The 24,877-nt window shown below is 35.4% G+C and overlaps 1 protein-coding gene across 1 annotated transcript in view; it reads left to right on the forward strand.

Annotated features, from left to right (window-relative positions):
- cntn4 (contactin 4) overlaps positions 1-24,877 on the forward strand; it is a 166,482-nt gene that overhangs the window by 28,480 nt on the left and 113,125 nt on the right. Inside the window, exons 3-4 of the mRNA XM_083531988.1 lie at positions 13,830-13,962; positions 21,001-21,176. Of these exons, the coding sequence (XP_083388114.1) occupies positions 13,830-13,962; positions 21,001-21,176 (309 nt within the window). The remainder of the gene's footprint in view (positions 1-13,829; positions 13,963-21,000; positions 21,177-24,877) is intronic.

Here is a 24,877-nt window from a genome sequence, read left to right on the forward strand (position 1 = left end):
ACCGATTTACACTTACCAAACACAGTAATATCAAATGTCAAACTATTTGGGAGTCGATTCTGAAACTCTGAATAAAGTTGGAGGCTTTGCTGGAAAGGGAACGTGTAAGTAATTTGCAGTGTCAATATTCTTATACAGGAATCACTGACACATTTAGGCAGAACCGCCTTGTATTTTTTTTCAATTGTATTTAATTTGTTGGCCTGATCGTATAAAGATATTTCTTCTTTACAGCAAGCATTTTTCTTATCTCCTTGCTTCATATACTGTATGACTTTGAATAGCTTGTGCAGAGAAAACACCTAGTTGATACAGTATTGCTGCAATTTATTAGCAAATTATCTAAAAAAAAAAGGTGAAAAAGTTTTAGTAAAAACTTAAGTAAAGCAAATGGTGAATTGATGAGTATTAATTGTATTTTTTTTTTTTAGGATGATTAACAGCACAATGTAATCCAGAAGTCTGTCCAAATAGCTTTAATACATTCATGTTTAGAGTATACTTATTCATTTGTTCATTCATTCATTTATTTATTTATTTATTTATTTATTTATTTATTTATTTATTTATTTATTTATTTATATATATATTTATTTATTTATATTGGGTTTTTTTGTTGTTGTTTTTTTACAAGGAAAGACCAGAAACTTTGCTGACCACCATGTTTACTGGTATTTTCAATCACACAAGGATTACTTCGGTATACTTCCATTACATCAATTACATTACATCAATGCTTTTTTCTTTGTAGATGAGATTGCACAAAGTAGATATTTTCATTTCATACATCCTTGATCACCTTAAGAGAGCATTGGAAACTAGAATAAAAATGTTCTTCAAACTATGTAGATTTCATCTACTGGGCTAGTTTTGAAAGCCTTCTATCTTCAAATACAGACAGAAAGAGCTGAAAGAGAAAGAGAGTGGAAGAGAGATAGAGAGAGGGAGGGAGGGAGGGAGGGAGGGAGGGAGGGAGAGAGGGAAGGAGGGGAGGACGGTGCAAGAGATGCACTCACATTGTGTAAATAAAGGTTATTCAGTCCCTGTGAAATACATCACATAATCATTGGCTGGTGCAGTTTGCCAAGTATGATGGAATCCACAATGAATAAAGTTTATATAAGGTCCCAGGCACACCACATTGAATATCTTGAAATAAATGATTTATTTTCTGATATGTATAATGCATTAAAAGCTAGAGATCAATTGTATAATTAATTTACTTGATTTATTTAATTCCTACTATGGCTAGGTGATAAATTAACAATTATTAAAAACATTTGCTCAGTTTCATAAGCAGAGAAGCCATGCAATAATGCTGTCATAATTCTGACTAATATAAATGTAATACATTGGATTTCCTAAACAAGATTATCATGCATTGCTAATATATACATATATCCATGCATAGTCTCAGGTGCAGTTCATACAGTTTTATAAGGAATTTTGCTATTAGGATTTTTTATGGATAATCTAATACAGCTACACTTGCTACTGTTTTTGGAGGAAATACCACACAGCCATAATCATGAGATTTATTTGTTATGAAAAGTGGCTTATTAGACCTTTGTATAGTTCTATATGAAGTATATAGTAGTATAAAGTGCTATGCAAAAGAAAAAGACAGTTGTGAAGAAAATTCTATAAAGTAAGAATGCTTTTGAAAATATATATTTTTTATATTGTTTCTTTTTATCGATTTACAAATTGCAAAGTAAGTGAACAGAAGAAAAATCTAAATACATTTTTGACTTTAAACCAGCATCAATTCTTAAATTTTGATTCTACAAAAAGACTGGGGTTTTAGGCTATTTTATAGAAAAACCTCCAACATGGGCTAAGTGACTCAACTCTGCATGGAAACATTGGCACTAAGGTGTAGAAAAATGGTGTAGAAATATTTGGCTGTAGCAGGAGGCAGTTTCTTTGCCGAAGGACTCGAAAACAGTCCAATATTGAGTGTCTGCAGTAAAGTATGGTGAAGATTCCTTGCAAGTGTGGGGCTGCATGTCTGCAAATGGAGTTGAAGATTTGGTCAGGATTAACAGTGTTAACAATTTTGATAAATACAGGCAGATACTCATCCATCATGAAATACAATCAGGGAGGTGTCTAATTGGCCCCAAATATATTCTAAAGCAGGACAATGACCCCAAACATGCAGCCAATGTCATAAAGAACTATCTTTAGCATAGAGAAGAACAAGGAGCCCTGGAAGTGATGGTTTTACCAGCACAGAGCCCTGATCTCAACTTCATCGTGTCTGTCTGGGTTTACATGAAGAGAAAGAAGGATTTGAAGCAACCTACATCCACAGAATATCTATGGTTAGTTATTCTCCAAGATGATTGGAAACCCCCTACCTGCTAAGCTCCTTCAAAAACAGTGAAAGTTTATTTAAATAGTTCTCATGAATTAGATGTAAATTTACACATTTTTTGTTCTCCATGTGAATCTTTCCTTTAAACATTATATTGCTAATTAGAATAACTTAGGAGGAGGAATGTTATAGATGAACAAATTTGTTACTTTGTTCTGTGGTCATTATTGTTAGTGATCTTGCAAGCGTCAGGGTATGGTCCTGAAGTTCATTCATTCATCTTCTCCCGCTTATCCGTAATTCGGGTCACGGGGGCAGCAGTCTAAGCAGATTCCCCAGACACTTCTCCGTGTCCAGGAAACGGGCTGTCAAGGCCCCCGCCTTCGACTGCTGCCCAATCCTCTCAGCACCGGTCCCTTACGGTCCCTCCTGCAGGTGGTGAGCCCACGGGAAGGCGGCCCCACGTCGCTCCGACGTCACGGCCCTTGATTTATTTTTCTCGTAAGGGTCCCCTGGAGCATAGAGGGTTAAGGGCCTTGCTCAAGGGCCCAAGAGTGGCAGTTTGGCAAAACCGGGGCTTAAACCCCCGACCTTCCGATCGGTAACCCAGCGCCTTAACCGCTGGAGCCACCACTCCCATTTTTCTATATGGTCCTGAAGTTTTGTGTTAATTGTGCAAAGTTGATACTGAGGTGCAGCCTCACATTTTATTTGATAGCTTTGCTATCCGATTTGATTGCCTTTATGGGCAAACTGCTTGGTGTATATACAATTATTTTGTTAACTCTTGTGAGGCTTATTATGAAGATAATATTTGTCAAATTTAGTGATGATTAGACAAAATGTGCATGAAAGACAGACTAAAAATAACTAAAAAAAAAATATAATAAGCCGGAAATTGACATCACAGGTTGGTATGACCTCATCTTGAGATGGATTTTGGACACACTGTTGGTGAACATAAATGTGCTTACAAACTAGGCTTGAATTTAAGGGTGGCCATGCAGTGTGCAACAAATGCAGCTAGGATGTACTTTAAAACCTTCCCCATTAGTGTGTCAAATATTTTATAAATGTGTAAAACCTTTTACCAAATGATTCAGTGGGCTTTTATAAAACCTAGCAAGAAGATAAAAGAAGAAGGAATAAAAGAATAAAGAAAAAAAACAACATAAAAAAATATAGTAATTACAGTCATTTGCTAACAATAAAATATAACTATGCTTTGCATTAAGAATAATTCTGTTATTAAATTCAGTCTTCTGTACATGTTTGACCTGAGTAGTGTGAATAGTGTGGTTTTAATTTTCTGTATTAAGTTATAGTTTAGCATTTTCAAAAAACAAATATCTAGTGCTGCTGGTAAAATGACACCACCTTGTGCAAATCATATTTATGTTTACGCAACATAAAGCACATTCTAAATTATAACCCTTTAAAAGAATCTATCTATCTATCTATCTATCTATCTATCTATCTATCTATCTATCTATCTATCTATCTATCTATCTATCTATCTATCTATCTATCTATCTATCTATCTATCTATCTATCGCCTGTTAACTTCTGTTTTGTTTGTACCGTTTATCTTAATTGTTCTTTTTTATACATACACAAAATAAGCTGATTGTATTATAATGTGTTATGTGATAGGTCCTGTTAAGTTGCACTGTGTATTTGTTTAGTTATTTAGTATTGATTAGGTATTGATCATGTGCTGAAAGATGTTGCATGCATGTTCTTGCGCTGACTCACCAAGTTTTCTTCCTGTGTAGACTGTATAATAAAGAAGCCAAGAGTGTACTCTTCCCTGGTAATTTATATTCGTCCAATTGGCTGTACTGAATGCATACATTTTAATTTCAGAATCATTCAACAAACACTAACGTTCTAAGAGCCTATTGAGGAAATCCATTCAGTCTTGTTGTTACTTTTCTACTTCATAATACTTCAAAATAGCAAATTATTGTTTTTGTTAGATGTTTTTTCCCCCTCAAGAAACGTATGATAATCAAAAATGAATAGTTTGACAAATATGGCATCCTTCTTGGACAGGTCTCTTTTTACTATTGCATTATTGACTCCATTAAGGCCTTCATTAGTGCAGATATCTCGTTGATGGCAGTATTAGTGTAAGCCAGGTTTCTTGTTGATGAAAGGCAAGAGTGTATCTGAGTAACAGAAAGCATTATCAGGCTCTAGGTGGACCCACCTGCCCTGTCTTGAGGGACGCAATTACTCTTCTTGTAGGTTGCATGAACACAAACTTGTCCCCAGATGCTGGTGCTGGTGAGCCCCCTGCTAACCAATGATGTCAGCACTCTCTTCTTTCCACTACCTCTACACCACCTCCCTCATACTGTTTTTCCTTTTTTTGACCAAGTGCAGCACCAGGTTCATTTTACTGTTTTGTTTGTGCTTGCTCGACACATATTCCTTCGTCCGGGAGCACATGAATATCAGTAAATGTTTTATTCATGCAATCAGGACAAATCAGTCTTCACTGCTCTCTTGCTCACTTGTTTTCTCTCCCCTCCCCTCCCTTGGTTGTGTTTTGCAGCAAGCCCTAGCTTAAATAAATTGGGTTTCGTTTTCTTCAGGTACAATTCATAAACTATTGCAATTCACAAGCTGTGGTAAGGGGCTATTGTCAGAAATATAATACACTCTTTTTAAAAATCTAGACATACATCCTCATTTACTGAGTTTATTTATTTATTTATTAATTGATTTATTTATTTATTTAATGAGTGGTATGAGTGTATTATTAATTTTGGGCCCAGGACATTAAGCTGATCAAGACAGGAATAAATGAGAGATGCAGAGAAACGGGTAGTGTTCTGTTGCAACAGCGAATAGACACTTAGTCCCAAAGGGTGTGCTGCACCTGCTCTAGAATAATTGTACTGGCTGTGTCATTTAACTTCCCTCCAAAGATCTCAGCTTTAATTAAAACTTCAGTGGGCTGTCTATCTCTCTGCAGCCCTAAATAACATGCCAAATTTGTGCTGTGGAAGTTTCCATAGAGCACCCTTGACTCTACTGAATAACTGGTGTGTTTGCAATTAGTGCTCAGGGGTTGCTAAGCAGCATGACATGATGCAAACATTGTCAAATATTTCAGCTTATATGTGTGTGTGTGTGTGTGTGTGTGTGTGTGTGTGTGTGTGTGTGTTTGTGTGTGTATGTGTATGTGTGTGTGTGTGTGTGTGTGTGTGTGTGTGTGTGTGTGTGTGTGTGTGTGTGTGTGTATGCTGTAATTTGATTATACGTAGTGGTGGATTGATGCATTTTTGTGAACTCCAGAGAAGACATATTCCAAAATGAAATCTTTATTACATTCTAATTGCCATTTTATCCACTGAGAATTTAAATCATTTATACATTTAATACATATTAAATATAAAATATAAAATTCTACCGTTAATTACTAAATATTTGAATACATTTACACTAAAAACACCCCCTATTCAGAGCACTAGTAATAGTTTATAATAAAGAAAACTTATTTTTTCCACATTTAGCTTTCAATTAGATTTTTTTTTAGTTGCACATTTAAGGAACTTAAGTGGGTCTTAAAGTTTTTCTCAGTTGCTTTGGATCAGAAATAAATTCTCAAAACTACTTGTTCAACGTCCACATAATTTAGTAATTTGTGCTCATCATAAGAACATTTCTTGTTGCTTTGATAAAATTGGGAATGTTTTGCACATTCATTTACTTGATTGTGTACAATTGTCTGCTGTTTCCTACATTATCAGTTGTTTATGTCATGATCAAAATATATTATTCTGGTTTCACCTAAATATTTTTAACCCCCAAAACATCTCAACATCAGTTCATTGCATAAGTCATTGAATTCAAAATGGTTAAACCAGTTGTCATCATCTGTCATCTAAAATTTCTATACATTTTTTATTTTTTTTTATTTGACTTAAATTGATCAGTTAGGCAGATGAATTTTGAATGTAACTAATGAAGAGGAGTGCACCACATCAGATCAACCAATAATCAACTAGTTCTCTAAAGCAGGTCAAAGCTGTATCTTGTGAACCTTTATTTGGCAACAGAGCAAAACACGAATTACAATTTCTGAAAATGGATACTTACTTACTTTTGAGAGATGAACTAACTATTTTGAGAAAGGTACAGGCTTTTGCATGAAATACAATGTGTTGTGTTGTGTTGTTTGTGCACATTGTTTGAGAATGCAGTTACTGGTTTGCAAATATTATGGACGATTTAAAAAAAAAAACAAAGTAACTGAGAAAAACTGTAAATGACACTGTATAGGAGAAATATAGCCTTTATAATGTAATAATGTTTTTGGTAGTTATGGATTGTTTATCACCGATTTGTTCATTTTTAATGAATCTTTGATATGACTGGGGACAAACAAATGGTTTCTAAAAGATTTGCTTATTTTGTGTTGCCTGCGCATCATTTGTTTGTAACATGAAAACCGCTCTGTACTGGAAATAGAAATAATTAGTTCACCTCCCATGTCTTCTGGTTCGAATCTTTCATTCATCTGTCACGTGACAAACGCACAGCCTCTGTACAGAAAACAAAAATGAACGATTCGGACTAGAAGCCTTTGAAAGATAAACAACTCCTGTATGGAGCTATTACATTTGAAATAAAGGATGTTACATATGTAAGGCCAAAACACACCTGAATCATTTGAGGAGTGAATATTTCTTTTCTATTTTTTATAGTTGTATGTGGCTGCATTATTTTTTCTACTTCTTAATATGATCAAGAATATTTGTATGGAATTCATGTTTGAGGAATCTGGCTTTTGAAAATAAATTTTTTCAACTTTATTCTGCTCAAATGACTTGAATTTAGATTTAGACTTGTTCATTTTGCTGAGTGAGATTCAAAGATTCAGATCAGAAAAATGTTCAGATTTTCCCATTTACTAGTTTTTGGCATTCCCACAAGTGTGCCGATGTTTGGTGAAGCCTTCATGTAGGGAAGAATAGAACTGAGCAGCTCCCTGTAATGTCTGACCATTGGCTTCGATTCCAGACTCAGACAGCCATTGCCAAACACTGATTTGTGGTGGTAAATCAGCCACTTCTTTGTACATTTGGAGGAATTGGGTCAAGAAACTTTCATTTATGATCACACCTTTATATCCAGGCAAAGGTAGCCATCTTATGGGCTATTTTAGTGGTACAGTCTATATATATATATATATATATATATATATATATATATATATATATATATATATATATATTTCTCCCACTTAGAAATCATGGAGGGGTCTGAAATTATCATCGTAGGTGCATGTCCACTGTGAGAGACATAATCTAAAAAAAAAAAAATCCAGAAATCACAATGTATGATTTTTTAACTATTTATTTGTATGATACAGCTGCAAATAAGTATTTGAACACCTGAGAAAGTCAATGTTAATATTTGGTACAGAAGCCTTTGTTTGCAATTACAGAGGTTAAACGTTTCCTGTAGTTTTTCACCAGGTTTGCACACACTGCAGGAGGGATTTTGGCCCACGCCTCCACACAGATCTTCTCTAGATCAGTCAGGTTTCTGGCCTGTCACTGAGAAACACGGTGTTTGAGCTCCCTCCAAAGATTCTCTATTGGGTTTAGGTCTGGAGACTGGCTAGGCCATGCCAGAACCTTGATATGCTTCTTACAGAGCCACTCCTTGGTTATCCTGGCTGTGTGCTTCAGGTCATTGTCATGTTGGAAGACCCAGCCTCAACCCATCTTCAATGCTCTAACTGAGGGAAGGAGGTTGTTCCCCAAAATCTCGCAATACATGGCCCCGGTCATCCTCTCCTTAATACAGTGCAGTCGCCCTGTCCCATGTGCAGAAAAACACCCCAAAGCATGATGCTACCACCCCCATGCTTCACAGTAGGGATGGTGTTCTTGGGATGGTACTCATCATTCTTCTTCCTCCAAACACGTTTAGTGGAATTATGGTCTCATATGGTCTCTATTTTGGTCTCATCTGACCACATGACTTTCTCCCATGACTCCTCTGGATCATCCAAATGGTCATTGGCAAACTTAAAACGTGCCTGGACATGTGCTGGTTTAAGCAGGGGAACCTTCCGTGCCATGCATGATTTCAAACCATGACGTCTTAGTGTATTACCAACAGTAACCTTGGAAACCGTGGTCCCAGCTCTTTTCAGGCCATTGACCAGCTCCTCCCGTGTAGTTCTGGGCTGATTTCTCACCTTCCTTAGGATCATTGAGACCCCACGAGGTGAGATCTTGCATGGAGCCCCAGTCTGAGGGAGATTGACAGTCATGTTTAGCTTCTTCCATTTTCTAATGATTGCTCCAACAGTGGACCTTTTTTCACCAAGCTGCTTGGCAATTTCCCCGTAGCCCTTTCCAGCCCTGTGGAGGTGTACAATTTTGTCTCTAGTGTCTTTGGACAGCTCTTTGGTATTGACAATTTCGGACCCCTCTATGATTTCTAAGTGGGAGAACTTGCAAAATAGCAGGGTGTTCAAATACTTATTTTCCTCACTGTATATATATATATATATATATATATATATATATATATATATATATATATATATATATATATATATATATATATATATATATATATATATATTATTACTGTCAGTCTCCTCAAAAGCCCCAAGTTGATATTTAAGGTCAAAACTGCATTCACTGTTTATTTTTTTATTTATTTATATATGTATTTATTTATTTATTCATTTATTCCATTTTCAGGCGCATTTTGCAGGTTGTGCTCAGAAAAGGCTATTTTTGTGCAATTTCCATCTTTGCACAGAGACGGGTAGTAATTCCTGATAACTGTCCAACTGCTTGATTATATTTTTGCATCCATTATCCAGTTGTAGCCTTGTACATGCCACCAACAATTTGTCTCTTTTATGTTGAATGCTTCCCCATCCAAATATAAAAAATTACAAAGAGCTTTTTTTGCGATCTCATATCTACAGTGAATCAACAAATCATCTGTATATTTAGTTAACAATAAAATACTACTACTACTACTTATAATAATAATAATATAATAATAAAATAAATAAACAAACAAATAAATAAATAAATAAATAAATAAATAATAATAGTAGAGTTATTGTTGTTTGCTTTTGGTGTTTCTGTAAAAGGAAAGGAATCTACATTCCAATTTGACGTTTCATAAACATCAAATATTTGTCATATTTTTACAATGTTGCAATCAACATTAGATATAAAAGAAATCTGAAAAATCTAATAAGAATGGACAGTTTGTAACAATTATTTCATAGATTTGTTTTTTTGTCTCTTGAGGGATGCCAACAATTGTCTACCATGCTCAGTAGTCCATTTTCCTCAAAATACTTTCCCCACATTAATTATGACAGAATATTTTTGCAATTGCAACATACTTGTTCTACAATACACTACTTACAGCTTAAACAATGTATTAGCAAAAGAACATTTTAGTTTATGTCAGATCCCAGTTGTCCTAGAGAGTAGAGAGATTCTACACATTGGACAGGCTGTCATATTACTGGGGGAATTAGTCCAAGTAGCACAGGCTGGGATGACACGTGTCTGTTTGGAGAGACCAAACAAGGCCAATTACAGCATACAAAGCTCTCTGAAGTTACTGTGTAGTTCAACTCACCAGGTTTCTAAGCACTTTCTTTTGCCTACACCATTGCAAACAACCTTACTGGGAAAAATAGCTTCCTAATGTCTTTGCTAACACTAACCTCTGAAAGGATGGTACAGAATAAAGCACAGAAACTAACACTTTTAGGTACATAATAGTCAATTCATGCATCTCACATTCTTATGAGATGTAATGTGACTTACGTGTTGTATTTGCTTATTATTGATTATAAATGTGTCTGCACACCATGTAATCATTTTGCAATCATATCTAATCAAAATTCTTATTATTTACACATTAGATAATATACACATTTCTTCTGAAAAAAAGCCCACAGTACAATGGACACAGGAGCATCAGATATGGAACATGAGGCGATGGAAAAAGTTGGCCTGGTCTGATGAATCACATTTTATTTTACATCATCTTGATGGCGGGGTGGGTGTATCGCTTATCTGGGACAGAGATGGCATCAGGATGCACTATACAGCAAACCAACAGAAACAATGTGATACTTTGTTATGCTGGATAAATTGGGGGCTGGAATTAATGTGGCTCTCACCTTGACAAATACCACCTGCTTAAACACTGTTGCAGAACAAGTTATACCTTTTCATGGTATCTGTGTTTCTTAATGCCAGTGACTTCGTTAAACAGAATAATGCACCCTGCCACAATACAAAACGATTTTCAGAAATGGTTTGAGGAAAATGAGAGTTCAGGGTGTTGATTGCTAGACAGACATGTGTAATCCATGCATGCTCCACCTCCCAACTAACAGGTCTTAAAGGATCTGCTGCTAATGTCTTGTTGCTAGAGACCACAGCACACCTTGAAGACAAGAGGTCTTGTGGAATACATATGTGAGTTTAGGCAGAACTGCTTTGGCAGCACAATAAACATTTGGACAGTTTTAGGTTGGTAGTTGAATTGTGTGGCTGATCAGTGTGCATTTTTTTTTAAACACTAATTGTCTGTCCTGTTTTAAAAATAAAAAATAATACATATAATAAACTAATAAACTATCAAGGCTTGGTTAAACCACCTGCGTTTTTCTGTTTGATAAATGATACTGGGCCTGCCCCCTCCCATCTTTCAAGGTTACTTAAATAGTATAATTGGCTTTCAAAAAAGAAAAGAGATGGTTTATCTTATAACAAAACAAACAAAAAAGTGTAAACCCTGCATGGCTCTATTTTTGTAATTTACAGACAGATGCAAAGGCAGAGGTGATTTGTAAAAAAAATATGCTGATGTTTTCAACAGCAACAGATCCTATTCTGCTGAATATTCAAACCACAAGAATAATTAAACACCAGACCTGTTGAGAATACATCTGTTTTATGCTATAATCCTTTTAAAAAATGTTGTCAGTTATACAGGAAAAAAGAAGGAAAGAAAGAAAGAAAGAAAGAAAGAAAGAAAGAAAGAAAGAAAGAAAGAAAGAAAGAAAGAAAGAAAGAAAGAAAGAAAGAAAGAAAGAAAGAAAGAAAGAAAGAAAGAAAGAAGAAAGAAAGAAAGAAAGAAAGACATTCATGTTCATCTCACTTCACTAATATGCAATTTATAAACTTTAGGGCACCAGAAATGTTGGAGGTTTATGAGAACTAAAGTCGGAATTGTGTGTAATAAAGTCGGAATTGCGAGAAAAAAATGTAACGTAATTAGGCAACCTTTTTTGTTTGTGATCATTTCGAACTAAACAAATAAAGAAAACACTATACAGTGTGTTTAACTTTTTTTAAAGTAATTTAAAACTGATCATTACATTTTAATTTAAGATTTTTTTTTTGTATTTTAATGTAATAAATGCACTGCCCCTGGTGGTCTAGTGGTTAGGATGCAGCGCTCTCACCGCTGCGACCCGGGTTTGATCCCCGGTCAGGGAACCAACCCCAGCCACCTCTTAGTGCCGGTCCCAAGCCCGGATAAATGGGGAGGGTTGCGTTAGGAAGGGCATCCAGCGTAAAAACATGTGCCAAATCAAACATGCGGAGGATCCGCCGTGGCGCCCCCTAATGGGAGAAGCCGAAAGAGTTATATTATATGGCAATTAAATGCACTAAATGCAAAAGTGCAAAAAAACAAACAAACAAACAAACAAAAAAGGATTGATAATGTGACTGCTGGCACTGTGAGCTATGAGTATTAGACATTTCAGTATGATTGTAATTTGGTATAAGATGAAATAAAAGCCATGAATTTCAGAGCCAGATTAAATAAATATATAAATGTACACACACAGTCAAAAGCCAGTTACATGCTTCAATCACTGATTCAGTCCTTACCTTCTTTGTGACAGTGTGATTCATTCCTACTAACTCATAATCAGGACACCAGAGAGGATTTGCCAACACACCAGGACATTAAAGAACTGAGATCTGAGGTCACATTTTATGCCACCACGGCAAATCGAGAATACAAAATTAACATTCTATATTGAAAGAATGCACAAGCAGCATATGACAAACTTGGCATTTTTTTTTGTTTTGTTTTTTAGAAGTTCTATCATTAATTTATTGTAGAGTATTGCATGGAGAACCCCTGCTGCTAAAAAGCTTTTACACTTTTGTGCATGGAACTCAAATGAGCAGTGCTAGTTCAGGGGTTTGGAGTGGAAACGCAGAGCTCCTGCTGCTTGATTGTAAGCCAGCTGACCTTTGGAACATTTCACACTACTTAAACTAGCTTAAGAGTCTGTTTGCACTTGTTTTGCATGCTGTACTTTGCACTAGATAAATCCAACCCATACTGTAAAGACACTTGGTTTTTCCTAAAAGGCCTTGCCACAAAAATAAATAAATAAATAAATGCGTTAGCCTAAAACCTTTTAATATGGATGGTGTAACAAATGCTTGACAGTTATTTTTCCTTTTTTTCCCTTTTTTGTTGCCTAATTTATAGTGGTAATAAGGTAATAGCATTATTAAGCATATCAATAATGTAACCATCCACTTGTGGGGGAACTACTCCTATAATTTGATTTATTGTGTGAACACTTGGGCTTGAAGGTAACCACAACTCAATCATAGTAGAAAGCCTTCTTAGAGCTTCAAGACAACTGTCCTGGAAATACACAATTGAAAAACTTAAACTGAAAAACAGGTATGCCTGATTGTGGACATGGATACAAGTGCAGGCTTTTAAATAAACAAAGCAAACAAATACAACAGACAAAGACAAAAGAAGAATTATACATAAAGCAAAAAAGAGAAAGGAGAACATGGTACTAAACACACAACAGACACTTAGCAAACAAATAAGGAAATCTTAAAATATAAATAGATACAAAAGAATTCTAGTGCAATTAGGAACAATTTATTGCTATGGCAACTGAACTAGTAACCTTTATCTGCCTTAAGTGTGAATGCATGTTTAGAAACTTGCTATTAAAAGGCTCCCCAAACCTGTAAAAGTGTTTTTGTGTGTATGGTGAATTAGTAAAGAATGATAAAAATTAAATAAAAATATTGTGGTTCTTTTCTTCCACTAGCATCGCTATTGAGTGCGACACAGCACAGTAAAAGACTTGCTGGACTAGAGGAATCTCATCATTTTGACATTTTAGACAGAACAACAAACCACAACTCTATTTGCTCACTCATTGGCAGTAACACTACCACTACTACAGTGTTAGCTAAAGTGTAATGCAAATTGACATAAAAAAAAAAAATAAATAAAAAAAACCTTCCCTAAAGCCGTTGCCTAGACAGTGGTATCAAGCAACGTCAATTGATACGTTTTTACCTCCTTGTGGTTTTCTCTCTCTAATGGTCTTCTAAGCTAAGTCAGTTCCTGACTGCTTGTTTTGCAAGCAGGCTGGCAGTATGCGAATGTAATTTGCTTATCATTTCTCTTATTTCTCTTTCTCTAACAGTGGACAATGTCTTGCAGTCTCCCATTATCACCAAGCAGCCTGGCAGCATTGTATTCCCAGTGGACTCCTTGGAGAAAAGCCAAGAGGTTGTGTTTAGTTGCGAAGCTCAAGGACAGCCTCCACCATTTTACAGGTGATTGTGTGTGTGTAAGTGTGTGTGTGTGCGTATGTGTGTGTGAGTTTGTTCTACTCATAATAAATCATTAACTTGCAATTTCAAACCCAATCAAAAAAAAGTAATCTGAAATATTTACTTAAGTAATACAGGAATGTTTATTACTTTTTTAAGCATTTTAATTGTGTACAAATGAGGTCAGTGCCTTTTCTGTCATTCCTAATTATTCCAGTAAAGCGTCTAGATGCAAAATAATAATGTCAGGTTTCAATATAACCACTTTATACTTTATAATGAAATGATTATACAATATACAATCAAATATTACTGTATACAATATGGTATTACTGTACCCCATAAAATGGGCACTTGCCTAATTAGAAAATTAAGAAGAAGTCAAATGGAAAATTTGAGAAAAAAGTACAGGTAGTCGTCGACTTACGACCACAATTGGGACCGACAAATTCGGTCGTAACACGATTTGGTCGTAAGTAGAGTAGGCTATATGTACAGTTCTGTGAAATGATGCCGGAAGCTGGTACGCACTGTCCCCGTGGCGTACGACACTCGTAACACGTTTTGGTCATAAGTAGAGTAGGCTATATGTACAGTACTGTGAAATTATGCCGGAAGCTGGTAAAAAAATAACGTACGACGCAGCTAGCGATTGTGGTCGTAAAGTCGAATGGTCGTAAGTTGCATAGGTCGTAAGTTGACTACTACCTGTAATGGTATTGGAAGAATGCTGTTTCCTTTTGCTTAAAATCCGGTATGGGTACGAGTTAATGTAGATTCTTGCATGACTTTAACACAGTGCAGCTTCTCAAACAAATAGTTGATTAATTAAGTAAAAGCCATGTATGGTCTGTCCACCGAAGTGTCTTGTACAGATCAATGTGGTTTTCTTCACTTCAGCAGCTGAGGTTTCTGTGTACAGACAGGTCTATTTTGCTTCCCCAGGATTGAGGTAGCCTAATGGACGATCTAATAAGCCGCTTCCCGTTTCCTGTCAGCTTGGCCAAATCACCTGGCCTCAAGGTGAACGTCTTCCTCCTGGCAGCTCCCAGGTCCATCACTTTCAAAAGTCATTAAACTGCAAGCCGTCGCGCTAAACCTGTCGCACTCATTATCGTGCTGTTAGCCATTTTAGCCTGAGAAGCTAACCTGCCCTCCCTCTCGCAAAAGTCATTTCATTCCTCAGTCAATTTACGCTCATAGAGCCCTGGAGATAAATGAAACCTGTGTTTCCTAGCGTTTCTGCAAAGACAGCTGGCTCATGTTTGTCTCGTCAGTTTTTCAGTTTACCTTCAGATGGTAAACAAAGAAGTTTTAAGATAAAATGTCTTACTGTCCCCAAAGCCAGATGTTTTCATCATAATATTGACATAATGTCTGAAAAGTAACTAGATGGGTAAACGGATTAGATCAGGGTGCTTTTGATTGCCTTTACTTATACAGTTTTGCATATTGCCTTCAAACACAGGACATCAGTAAAGCATGCACCATTGTTATTGTACAACAATGCTGATGATGCCTTTGGGGCATCTTCTCTTATTACTAAAACAGTGTCTCCATTTGATAGCGCTGTTGACACTGCAGATATGTATGTTTCTGTGTGTATATATATATATATATATATATATATATATATATATATATATATATATATATATACAGACCGATCAGGCATAACATTATGACCACTGACAGGTAAAGTGAATAACACTGATTATCTCTTCATCATGGCACCTGTTAGTTGGTGGGATTCTTTAGGGAGGAAGTGAACATTTTGTCCTTAAAGTTGACAAGGGCCAAATTTTGATGGCTAGACGACTGGGTCAATGCATCTCCAAAACTGCAGCTCTTGTGGGGTGTTCCTGGTCTGCAGTGGTCAGTATCAGAAGTGGTCTAAGGAAGAAACAGTGGTGAATCAATGACAGGGTCATGGGCGGCCAAGGCTCAATTGATGCATGCGGAGAGCGTAGGCCCATGTGGGTTAATCCAACATATGAAATCAAATTAAAATTAAAAAAAAAAGTCAAATTGCTGAAGAAAGTAAATGTTGGTTCGGATAGAAGGTGTCAGAATACACAGTGCATTGCAGTTTGTTGCATATGGAGCTGCGTAGCACAGAATATACAGGGTACCCGCGCTGACCCCTGTCCACTGCCGAAAGCTCCAGCAATGAACATGTGAGCATTAGAACTGGTCTGGTTTGATTAATCACGTTTTCTTTTAAATCATGTAGATGGCCGGGGGCGTTTGCATCGCTTACCTGCGGAACACAGGGCACCAGGATGCACTATGAGCATAAGGCATGCCAGTAGAGGCAGGGAGATGCTTGGTCAATGTTCTGCTAGGAAACCCTGGGTCTGGCTATCCATATGAATGTTACTTTACACATACCACCTACCTAAGCACTGTTGCAGACCATGTATACCCTTTCATGGAAATTTTATTCCCTGATGGCTGTGGCCTCTTTCAGCAAAATAATGCACCCTGACACAAAGCAAAAATGGTTCAGGAACGGTTTGAGGAGCACAACAACGAGTTTGAGGAGTTGGCTTGGCCTCCAAATTCCCCAGATCTCAATCCAATCAAGCATCTGTGGGATGTGCTGGACAAACAAGTCCGATCCATGGAGGCCCCTCCCCGCAACTTTCAGGACTTTCAGGATCTGCTGATAATATTTTCGTTCCAGATACCACAGCACACCTTCAGGGCTCAAAAGGAGACCTGACACAATATTAGACTTTAGAGAGTTTATTGTCATTGTAGTAATACAATAGAATTTGTTTGGTAGCTCTCAAAGACCAGCATTAATAAGACGATGTAAGAATAAACAAAATAATAAACAAAAGATAATTGCACTTAAATATAATAATATGAAAATATGTACAATGAAATATATGTGCAGTGGAACTTGGATTTTAGGGCAAAACAATGCAAACAGGATTGTCAGAATAAGAAAATATTGCACAAGTTATGCTAAAAACTGCTAACTTATAACTAATAACAATAATAATAAATTATACAGTCCTGGGTGAAAAGTGTTTGGTGCGTTAGCATCGACATGGGAAAGAGGGACAGACAGTATTATACTAGGCAGACGGTCATAGTTATTTTATTTTTCAATAAAAATATTCAGTGCGGCAAAAAAAAAAAACAGCTAGAATGAACTAAACAGATGTGTTGTGTTCGAACTAAAACTCTGGAAGCCACACCCCTTCTTTTCATCTTATATTTGTAATTTCTTGTCTTTCGGTTTCCCACTGCAGATGTGTCCACACAATGTCTTTTTTTCCTGTCAAGGTAAATGTAAAGCGTTTAAAAGAGTTTAGAAATCTAAAAATCTTAATATACAATAATCAAATATATATCTATCAGTTAATTGTTTTATTAATGTTGACAAATGTCCAAACATCAGCTGAAATGTTCAATTAGCCTGCTGCATTGGATTAAGTATTTGAAAGATAAAGATAATTAGAAAGTAATCACAAGTAAGTTTTCTGCTATGGGAAAGTCATGCTGTAGCCTTACGTTGTTTCTGGTATATCAGTAATTCAAAAAGTTTTTTTTTCCTTTTTTTTATTTTTATTAACCTGTCATATTTTTCAGAACCTATTCCTTTAGAGGTTTTATGTGGCTTTGTCTTTATATGAACAAAAAAAAGAAAAATCCTCAGTTATCATTATTAGTTGCCAGTTTAAGATTGAGATCACTGTATTTTTGATTAGATTTTCTAGATTGAGATCACTGTATTTATGAAGCCTTACATGAAAGAATTGTCGAAAATACAGCATGTTTTATAAATGCGAATGTAATTATTTTTAATGTTATAAACCAATAATAATTGTTTTAATAATGTAATATATAATATAATATTTTTATAAACTAGTCATATTAAGAAATAAGTTAATCTTCTTTTACCCTAACATTAAGTGTATGTTAAGGTTCTTAGCATAATAAGTAGTGCTATTATTATCATTATTATTAACTTCCAAAAAAGCTATAGCTTATCACATAAAGTAAAATTAATTATATCAAGAAATATATTCAAATTATAAATAAACCACATGAATAATGAAATGTTTTTAGATTGGAATCATGTATGTCTTTTGTTTGGCTTTGTTTTCTTTCTCCCTCTCTTTCTCCCTCTCTTTCTCCCTCTCTTTCTCTCTCTCTCTCTCTCTCTCTCTCTCTCTCTCTCTCTCTCTCTCTCACTCTATCTCTCTTCCATTGTTGCCCTCCATTTCTTTTCAGTAACAATGTCTGACAATGTATCTGTAATGAAAAGTTGTTCATGCCAAATTGCTTTCAGTGAAATTTGTGGTGTGAAAACTTGTTATTGAAATAATTTGAAGAAAGGAAACGCTGGACGTCCTGTCATCAAGCATCGTGTTTAGCACCAGGTGGTCAGTTCTGTCTAAACACAGACTTGGGTTAAATTCACAAGTACACATTGTGTAGTGTCACTTGCTCATTCGCAGCCCACAGATGTCTGATAGGACATTTTTTTTTATGTAATTATAAGACAATAGCTTTTTTGTTGTTGTTGTTGGTGGTGTCTATGACCAAGTCCAATAATTTTTTTCCCACTGCATTTTGGCATTTCTCTGCATTAACACTCATTTTGGATAGCAGAACCAAAGGTGTAGGAGCTAAGAAATCACTAAAGTGTGCATTGTCTATTCCCTCTAGCAGACTTTCGTTTCAACCCTAATCTAACACATTTGCTTCACTGTTCAGATTCCTCTCAAGACCTCACAGCCTGATTAGTTGTGTTACATTACAATTGGAATTAAACTCCCCAGGAGGCAAGTCCACCAGGAGCAGGGCTCCATTACTAGTTAGAATGGATTGTAATATTAGAAGTAATGCTCCATTTTGATGTCGTTATTCTTAATACTGGGTCTACTTTCACCCTTTGGTGGATCACCACGGTGCAATAAGTCACTTAACCGTGCATTCAAACTGAGCCTAGCATAATAATTAGAATTTTATTTATTACACATTCAACACATTATATGTGAATTATGGATTCTTTATTATAGAGATGCAGTTCAAAACCCAATTATTGTTTTTGTTATATACTGAAGACATTTAGTTTTTTAGATTGAAAGAATATGAATATATCGTTTAAATGCAACATTATATCATGACCATAATATGATAATATGACATAGATTAATCTTTGGTTTTCAGATATTTAGATTTCGATGTGGTAAGCAATTTTGGATATGGCACTAAATGTGTAAGTGAGCAAAAGTATAGGAACAGACAGACAGACAGACAGACAGACAGACAGACAGACAGACAGACAGACAGACAGACAGACAGACAGATAGACAGATAGATAGATAGATAGATAAATAGATAGATAGATAGATAGATAGATAGATAGATAGATAGATAGATAGATAGATAGATAGATAGATAGATAGATAGATAGATAGATAGATAGATAGATAGATAATTGTATAGATTGTCTATGCTTTCCTTGTAATTAGGACATTAATTTAAACAATTCTTTTCACATTTCTTGACTCTCAACATGCCTTTTGGCAAACTCTAAATGGGATTACAGCGAATTCAAGTTTGTTTGTTTTTTTCTCCAGTACACTTTCATTAAGCACCACATCCATGTTTGAGTTTAATAATGAATTTAATGGTGAATAGTAAGATTTTTAAAGTTTAGTTTTTTTTGTTAAGTCACAAAGATTATAAGAAAAACAAATAATTCTAAGATCTCTCAAAAACTACCTACAAATGTTTAATTATTTCAAAAATATGAAAACTATCATAAATAATTAAGATGTTTAAGGAGAAACCTATCATTTACTTATATTTAACTGTGTAGTATGTTTACCATACCATATCAAATATCCAAAGTGTCCTAGGCAAAGCATGATAATAACATCTACATAACACAGGTAAAAACAACTACTGTCTGTTTACTGAACTTTATTAAAAAAAAGAGAGCGTTATTGAGTGCCTGGTGGTTCAATCTGTTTTATTATATTATGAGCTGAAATGCACATTTTGGTATTATGCATTCTTTTTTGTGCCAGAGTAATGATGACTGTGATGTGATGTTATTTTAATAACACTCCTTAGAACAAAGATATCCTGGTAGGATACAGCATGGCCAGAGGAACCCAATTTTGCATGTACAATTTTGTATACGCGCAAATGGCCTGCCTATTTCCGGCATTAGAGGGATGTTGTTTTTGTTTAGGAAAATGAAATGCATCCGTGTACAACAAACAGCCAAAAGCAAACACTGAGTTGTTTTCACAGATATCACATAGCCAATGAGGTATATAGAAATTACAGACAACAAACCATAACAGGGGAAATTTATCCATTTATGCGTTATAAAATGTGCCGTTTTCCTCGACACTGTTTTCGGTTAACCTTTTGTGGACACTGTCAATCCAACAAGAGTTAATCATATTTTGAAAGCGATGCTTTGCACATGAATGATGACTTAGATCCCGAGCAAGAGCAGCATGGAATTTAGCGATATTGATTTTTGCGTTTCATTTGCTTTAATAAGGGAAGAGAAGAATCGGCTGCCATCATGACTAAATTACATCCTTCAGTGATCAGGCAAATTTGTGCAATGATCACCTAGCCCTCTATAGAGCTCAGGCCTGCCAAATGCTCACTGCACCTATTAGTTTTAATTGCTCCTCCACTGTGATTAAGTCCCTTTTTGATGCGGTTTGACTGGGTTTCAAGCAAGATGGATGAGTAGAAGTTGTGCACTTTATTGTGGCCCAGTCAAAATCCGGCTCAGTGGTTGGATGGTTAAGATTTGGAATTATATTCACACACAAAATATTTCAGTGCATTGTCGTTACTGTATAATTTGTAGAATAATACTAGATGTGATCATGTCATGATAAATAGAAGCAACTGAAATTGCCAATGTGGATTAAAATAAATGTCAATAAGCATGTGTTTAATCTTCTGTTATGATCAGTTTTTTCATGAAACCTACACCAATGCATACATATGACCTCATTCTGTTATTTGGTCTTTCTGTTTTAGGTGGAAGCTCAATGGCACCAGCATTGATCCAACGTTTGATTCGAGATACACTCTCTTTGGTGGAAACCTCCGCATCACCCAGCTCAACAAAGACCAGGACTCTGGGATCTACCAATGTTTTGCCTCCAACTCATTTGGGACCATCGTAAGCCGCAAGGCCAGTCTTACCTTTGCATGTAGGTCTCATGCTTTATCCCTCCTTTCTCTTTCAGTCTTGTCCTATCGAGGGGTTTTGTGGTCTCACCGGGTGTGACATTACATGTGTCTGCTGATAACAGCATTAAATGTTCAAATGGAAATGTTCCTCTTTTCTATCAAAGGTGGGAATCTGAATTTTCCCACCAGTTAAATCAGTAAAACAATTAGTATATAGTGGAGGCAGCAGGAAACTATTTTATCTTATTGAGGTAAATTGTTATTCATTATCATTATTCCAGGCAGTGGTCAGAAATCAGCCAGGCAAAAACATACACAGATAATCCATAATCAATTTAAAAGAAATCAAGCATTATCCAAAACCAGGGAGTAAAAAATTAGGCATAGAGAAGATAAATGTATGGAAATCCAGGATTTGTACCGCTCCATAGCGTGGATGAGACGAAACTGATTTACAGAGAGAGGGTAAAAATAAACTAACAAATCAAAACTAGGAGCAGGAATTTGTGACACAGTCAAGAAATGTTCAGAAAACAAATACAGTGACAGCATTGTTCTGTCAGATGTTCTGCCATCTATGGTGTTAGTGAAGTGCATTTGTCAATCAAATCTGGGTGTTCTGATTCTATTCAAAAATATATAGATAATAAAATATATAAATATTTTACCTGCATATTAACAAATAATAATACATTATAAAGTAAATTTCAAAATAAAATAAAATAAATAAATCTTCTACTTTTTAGTAAGATTTTTAGGGAGTGACTCACTTTTTGTTCCCTAATTGGCCCTGCAGTCTCACTTGACAGCGCTGACAGTGCTGACAGTGAATGACTGGTAGCCCCCTCAGATTTTACTGTGCATTCCTGCATCCACATCCTACTCATTCACAGCCAGCTCTAGAATTACTGGCAGACTTTGTGAAAATGGGAAGAAATGAATATATGAGATGAATAACACATGGCGTGATATTTTCAGCTGAAACAAATGGGAATGCTGGGCCTTATTTTAACATTATATATGTATATGTGTGTGTTAAAAAAATAAGAATAATATTTGTTCAAATCAAATCAAATTTTATATATCACATACACATACATACAGAGTACGACATGCAGTGAAATGCTTTGTACGATTGTCCGGCATGAGGGAATAGGACGGGGGGGGGGGGGGGGGGGATAAAACAAGAGAAAAAAAGAAGGCAGATAAATAAAAACAATAAACTATGTAAAATATAAAAAATATATAAAGATAAAGACATATATAGGAAAAATTGTATATACAGGGTATGTTTATGGATACAGGTTATGCTTATGTACAGTAACAGGATATGCTTATGTACAGTAAACAATGTTTACATCTTCTGAAAAAAGGATAATGGTGTCTCTTCTGATAATGTCTAATAGTGTTTGAAAAACACTTGTAGTAAGATCTTGGAGCATTTGTCCATGCTGAAAACTGTAAAGTATGCTTATGTTTCTGAAAATATACAAACCTCACCACATGGTTGTTCAGTCAAATATAAAATGATGTTGCAATATACAGATTTTTAGTTCTGTGTTGGCTTGATTGTATTTTGTGTGTCATTATTATGAGAAGAAATCAATCTATGGCAAAGTCTTAACCTCAAGCAGGTTTGGGGTAAAATATATGTTTCTGGAATTTTTCAATGCCCTTTGTCTTTTCTAGAGCTTCTTAGTCACTAAGACCCCGAAGCATCACTCATCAACAATCGTATTTTACAGTGTGCATCATATGTTTATTTATTTATTTTTTTTTTTGTATAGAGCTAAATATACTGATAATGTGCCTGGCTAAAAAAAAACCACACACATACACCAACTTCAATTGTAGTGTCAGTGATGCTTGGTGAAGCTCAGACACTGCACTGTGTGGGTAGCTGGAAATGCATTTCTAAAATTGTGGTCGTTGGCTTCCTCACTATTTTCCTTGCTTTATGCATACATTCTGTATTGTTTTTATTGTTCCAGACATTTAAAATGTTTACCTGATTGTCCTTAGCGGTATTTAAAATTGCTTATGTTCCTTTTATATGTATTAACTTATTCATGTTGGAAGCCTATTGTTTGCTGCAGTGGTGATGGATCACAATAGGATCTTCTATCACACAAAGAAAACTGGCTGACAAATCCATCAATTACCCAGACTCCTGACCTTACATGGGCGCAGATTGTTGTCATGAACATCTTGGCCTGCCTACCATCCATCTTCTTTATTACTCATACTTTAACTTAATTAACTCCAATGCGTGATGGATCAGGAGGGTAATTTAAAGGGCAGCTGATGTTATGAGACAGGCTATTTTATAATTCGGTCACTTAATGCAGGAGAATTTAGAGGGAGTTGGGAGATGGGTGTGGGAGTTGAGAGACTCATGAAGCATGGTGCAAATTCATTTCTCAACTTAGGAATTTGTTAGCTGGCTGACTAGGAACACTTTATATACTTTTTGCTTTTGTTACAGCCTATTTTTGAGCAGAGAAAAACAGACATGTATTATGCATTTTTTTCGGGGGGGCGGGGGGGGGGGGGGGGTTGGGGTAATGTATTCACACTACAATTTTTTTTCTTACACAAGCATACAGTTTTAATTTCCTCTTTATTCCTATTACTTTTTTGTACTGAATAGTTAAATCTATATCACCAAGGACATTTATTGAAGACGGTCTTTATAATAACTCTCCCATGCCCATGTGTGCTACAGAAGTACCAGCAGAAAAGGTTATAATTAAACAGACATTTTCTCTTGCTGACAATAAATGAGTCAGGTTTTTTCCCCTTTTCTCTCAGTGGGGTTGTTTCAGCAGCACAAATATTGAAAAACTTGCATTGAATTGTAATTGTCAATGAGCGCAGTGTTTCTGAGCACGGTAATTGAGTTCTGGGATTCAGTAAGGTGTTTTAATTAAAGCGTTAATGATAGAGAACAGTGCGCAGTATCTTTATCATGTTTCTTAAGTGTCATTACCTTCAGAGGACCTTGATTTAAGTTATTATATTTCCCATGGGTCAGCTATCAGGTTCTGCTTTGCTGCATATTAACAAGTCCACGGTTATTAAACCCACTAATAGATAATGAATTTTATATATTAAAGATAATATGGGATATCATACAGGTTTACTTCTAATAATGATTTTCAGCTCTGCTTGAGTCATTTGTATTTCACCTTTACAAGATTCTTTTATATACACATATCTATTCATGAAGGCAAATTTGTGGAAAATATGCAAGCCATAATTATCTCATTATTTGCTCCAATTATCATGACTTTGCCATGCTGGATAATTAGTGCTTTATTATATTTAATCAGTTTAATCACCTTTAAAGATTGCAGACACAGTGCAGTAAAATTCTTCTCACAAGATGGAGATTTAAGAGGTACATAATACACCTGAATGACAATTAAACTGTTTAAATCAAGCTCAGTATGTTAAAACAAATAGTGTAGTAACTCACATTTATGGCAGAAAGAGAAAGAAATAATAAATAAATATCTATCAATGCCATTAGTTTATTTATTTATTTATTTGCTCAGGATACTTTTAAAATTAATTTTCACTTTAGGAAATAAAACATGAAAGACATTAAGATTAAATAAATGTTTGAGACTCCAATCATTTAGAGATTTCCAGCAGAGGAAAAATAATTAAAATGTACATAAATATTTTTAGCTTTAGTATATTTTCAAGGTCAATACTT

The sequence above is a fragment of the Silurus aristotelis genome (assembly GCF_946808225.1).
Source record: "Silurus aristotelis genome assembly, chromosome: 2".
NCBI lineage: Eukaryota > Metazoa > Chordata > Actinopteri > Siluriformes > Siluridae > Silurus > Silurus aristotelis.